Source organism: Echinops telfairi, unplaced genomic scaffold (genome assembly GCF_000313985.2).
Source record: "Echinops telfairi isolate 266 unplaced genomic scaffold, ASM31398v2 ScPeMD7_23;HRSCAF=83, whole genome shotgun sequence".
Lineage (NCBI taxonomy): Eukaryota > Metazoa > Chordata > Mammalia > Afrosoricida > Tenrecidae > Echinops > Echinops telfairi.
The window spans coordinates 8308972-8313065 of record NW_022103920.1 but is presented as its reverse complement, the minus strand read 5'-3'; the positions used below and the strand labels follow the sequence as shown (position 1 = coordinate 8313065).

The 4094-nt window shown below is 56.5% G+C and overlaps 1 protein-coding gene across 1 annotated transcript in view; it reads right to left on the bottom strand.

Annotated features, from left to right (window-relative positions):
- Positions 1 to 4094, bottom strand: part of CREB3L2 (cAMP responsive element binding protein 3 like 2) — a 39176-nt gene that overhangs the window by 8103 nt on the left and 26979 nt on the right. The window contains exons 5-7 of the mRNA XM_030885273.2: positions 3270 to 3454; positions 2051 to 2197; positions 70 to 128 (exon numbers count right to left, since the gene is read on the bottom strand). Coding sequence (XP_030741133.1) covers positions 70 to 128; positions 2051 to 2197; positions 3270 to 3454 — 391 coding nt within the window. The remainder of the gene's footprint in view (positions 1 to 69; positions 129 to 2050; positions 2198 to 3269; positions 3455 to 4094) is intronic.

The following is a 4094-nucleotide window of genomic DNA, read 5'->3' as shown; positions in this document are numbered from 1 at the left end:
CCCATATGCTCCTCTCTCCTCTCACGACTCGTTGCCCCCTAAACCCAGCCCGCCTGGCAGGAGGCTTACTTCTTCTCCAGGCTGTCCATGTATTCCTTCTTCTTCCTCCTGCTCTCCTGGGCAGAGATCTGGGGGGGTGGGGGTGGAGGGGAGAGACAGTGGGATTAATTCCAGCTGCACCAGGCTGCTTGCCCACAATCCCAGGGGCCCTTGGACTTGGGCTGGCTTATCCCTTTCACCTACAGCTGGCTTCCCATCACCCACCCTGTGCCTGATGGCTGGGGCTACCTGCTGGGCTGCCCCCATCCCCAATTTCCAGCCCAAACAGGTCCCAAGCCCTGATGGCCCCGAGACCCAATGGCATGTGCTGTGAGCCTATACCTCTGACTGCACTGCTGTGGGGTGTCACTGGCTGGTGGCATCACAGATAGATGCCCAAGGAACACATTTATAAAGGGAACCCCCAAACCCACGGCCATTAAGCTGAATCCACCTCACGGAGACCCCATGCAGGGGTTCCGAGACTGGCAATCTTTATGGGAGCAGAAAGCCTCATTTTTCTTCCTCAGAGCAGCTGGTGGGTTTGAACTGCTAACCTTGAAGTTAACAGCCCAGCATCTAGCCCACAGTGCCACCAGGGCTGCTGAGTGCTCAAAAGACAGTGACAATGCTGAAGGGAGAGTTCTCATCCATTGGGGTCCCAAAGCTGAGGCCCATGGGCCCAAGACCCCTGATTTCACCTCCCCAACATCAGCAGTTCCAGCAACGTCCAATGCCCCACACTGCCCTCTGGCCAGGGCATGACCACACACAAGTTGGCTGGAGTTGGTTGGCCAAGGTTGGCCAAAGCACTTAACCACTGTGCCACCAGGGCTCCGTCCACAGCATGCAAATCCAATGCTGGGCTCCACTGGCCTAGAGTGGAGAGCCAGAGGGACAGGGTCGTGGAGGGCTCACACCCTGCACCCAAACGGCCCACTCTGTGTTCCCGGCTGAGGCTCGATTTGAACCCACTGCTATGGGGTTGCCTCTGACTCACTACCGAGCAGAGCTGCCCCGCTGAGTTTTCAATGCGGCTCCTCGAGCCCAAATCCCACCAAACGACCTACCCTGTACAGGTCTGGGTGAGGTGGGGGAAGGTACTAAGAGGATTCACCTGTGAGTGATGGCGAACCCAGGATTCCCTGGCATCCCATCCTGCTGTATATAAAATGCACCCTCTGAGAAGCAAGGGGAGGGATCTCATTCCCAGCAAGAGCCAGGCGCGGAGTGCATCCTCTGGACCCGAGACCCCTGCGCAGGGACCCTTCTGGATCCAGAAGACAGCTGGGACATCAGAGGAGCAGTGGCAGAACCAGCATCCGGAGCACGGAACACAGTGTGACTGACAGGGACCCTGCAGCACGCGGAGCTGTGCGTTTCTGTGCAGGAGCCCTACTGGCCGAGTGGGATGCCTCTAGGCAATTAATTGGGGGAGTCGGGCTGGTTGCTCCACAGAAGTGGAGCTGAGTGCCTTAGGGCTGAGGCTTACTGGGATGAGGGGTCTCTGGACACTTAATTCAGGGACCTGGGTTTGCTTGCGCCACAAGGCTTAAGCTGAATGCCTTCAGAGAGGCTTGGAGCAGAGAGAGAGGCCCTGGAGGCATCCTTCAGCGGCCTTGAAGGAACTTAGTGCCCTTTCCTGATAAACTACTCTACCCTGAGTAATTTCTCCCTTGCAGTTCAACCTTTAGCTTCCTTAATAAACCCCTTCATCATGAATTTTGTCTGTGAGTTGTGTAGCCACTGCAATAACTATTAAGAGCCTAGAGAGAAAGTAGAGGGGGCTACTTAAGACAATGTTAGGGTTAAGGTTGGGGCTACCTGGTCCCTACTCATCAGCCCTGTAGGACAGGGTCGAACTGCCCTAAGTCTCTGTAGAGGCAGGCTACACCTTCTCTGAGCTTGAACCACGGCCCCCCTTACAGTGAGTAACACACACACATACACACACACACACACACACACACACACACACACACACACACGGGTGCACGCCTTCAGCACACACCTTATTCTTGATTTTCCTGCGGATTTTCTTCAGGGCCTTCTCCTCAGACTTGGTGAGCGGCAGCTTGGTGGGGACAGGGTAGCCCTCAGCCACCAGGGTCCGCCTCTCCTCCTCCGTCAGGACCAGTGGGCCGGAACCCTGCAGCTTCTGCAGACCCAGGAGAGGGTCAGTCCTCGGGAAGCCCACCCCCTGGAAGGCTCAGAGAGAAATCCACCCTGGCTGCTCCCAGGAGTAGCTGGAATACTGAGATAGAGGCAAAGATGGGGAAACACTTGGGGGCCGGGGGGGGGGGCTGTCACTGGAGGAAGAGCCAAACAAAGGCTCAGGCCAGCCCCTCCCTTAAAGGTCCCACCTGCTCAACTCGGAGAGGTTACCCTTCAGATTGGGTTTCCGGCCTCCCAGGGGCATCCAGACTGAGTGGAATGGTGTGTCCCCTGGCTTGGCCTGCCTGCCTCAGAAGGGGGCTCAGCTTTATCGGCATTTGGTCACCCCGTCAGCTTTATCGGCATTTGGTCACCCCGTCCCCACAATACAAATGTGCAGTCTTTCTACACTGAAGCATCACCCTCAGAGAGCCTGGGGACAGTCTCACCCCAGGGCACTTCCACGGCCATCTCTGCCTCCCAGCCACCCCTACCCACTCCACCAGCAAGGAACAGAGAACAGTGGCTCCTCTCCCCCAACCCCACAGACTAGGAGTCAAACAGCCTGAGCCCTCTGTATCTGAGCCCAAACACCAGCCCGCTCAGTGACCCTGCAGGACAGAGCAGAGCTGGCCATTGGGTGTACAGATGCAGACTGCCACATCTGTCTGCAGGGGTTCCAACTGTTAGGTCTTTCTCTTAGCAGCCACGTGCTTGCCCACTGTGCCACCAGGGCTCCGATTACTGTCCTACACCCAAACCAGACGCTCTGCCCTCAAGTTGGTCCTGACTTACAGGGGCCCTAGAGGACAGGGCAGCACTGCCCCTGTGGGTTTCTGAGAGTGTAAATCGTGAAGGGAGACAGTCTCATCTTTCTCCTGCAGAGTGGCTGGGGATTTGAACAGTGGACCGGCTGTTAGCCGGATGTGTAACCACTAGGCCACAGGGCTTAACAGCCAATACAGAATGAAAAGTGCAGGTGTTGCTCCTTGAAAGAAACATACAACAAAAGCTTGGACAAAGGGGTGTGGAACGTGGCATAAGTGGTGAGAGGGGGGTCAGCAGCAGATACTCACATGGGGGGCGGTGAGGAGGGGTGAGCTGGAGAGTGAGGAGGGGGCCCGAGGCCCAGCCCGGACGGAGCTGGCAGTCTGTGGCAGGCTGAAAGGGTGCAGGCACGGGTTGGGGCTCAGGCTGCCCTCTGAGTCGCTGCTGTGGCTGCTGGGTGGGGTTGGTGGTAGGTGCAGGTGGTCCACGGAGGCTGGAGGAAAGAAGTGGACTCATCCATGAAGCCAGAAGGAGAAGCTCTCAATGTGTGGGTTGTCCAGAGGCCTGACCCCCAGCCAAACAAAAACACCGCCCCCCCACAGGTCATGTGACGCACTGAGTATGCACTGCCCATGAAGCAGACCACCCAGCCCTTCTTCGCAGTCCCTCTTGGGCTGGCAGTGCCACCGACACCTGCTCAGGCTCACAGTCACATGCATGCCTGCACAGAAAGGCGGGTGGTGGCCGTGCAGGAGGTGCAGTGGCCAGGAATCGAACCAGGGTCTCAATAACCCAAAGGTCAAAGGCTTACGTCCACCCAGAGGCACCTTGGAAGAAAGGCCTGGTGATCTGCTCTTTGGGGGGTATCCTACTTCATTTCCTATGATTATATTTGAAGAGAACATTTATTAATTCTTAAATGGGACAAGGAAAAGATGACTACAGAGACACAGACTCCAGTTGAAGGAGACCACTGGCCTGTGGTCATGAAGGTATCCAAGGGCTTGCTGAGACTTGGAGCTGTATAAGGACAAGGGAGGTCAAAGACAAATGTCACCAAAGCACGGTTGGTGGCAGATCAAAACATTCTAGATAACAGTGGCACTCCCAAAGTGGGATTAGGGCCATGGTTG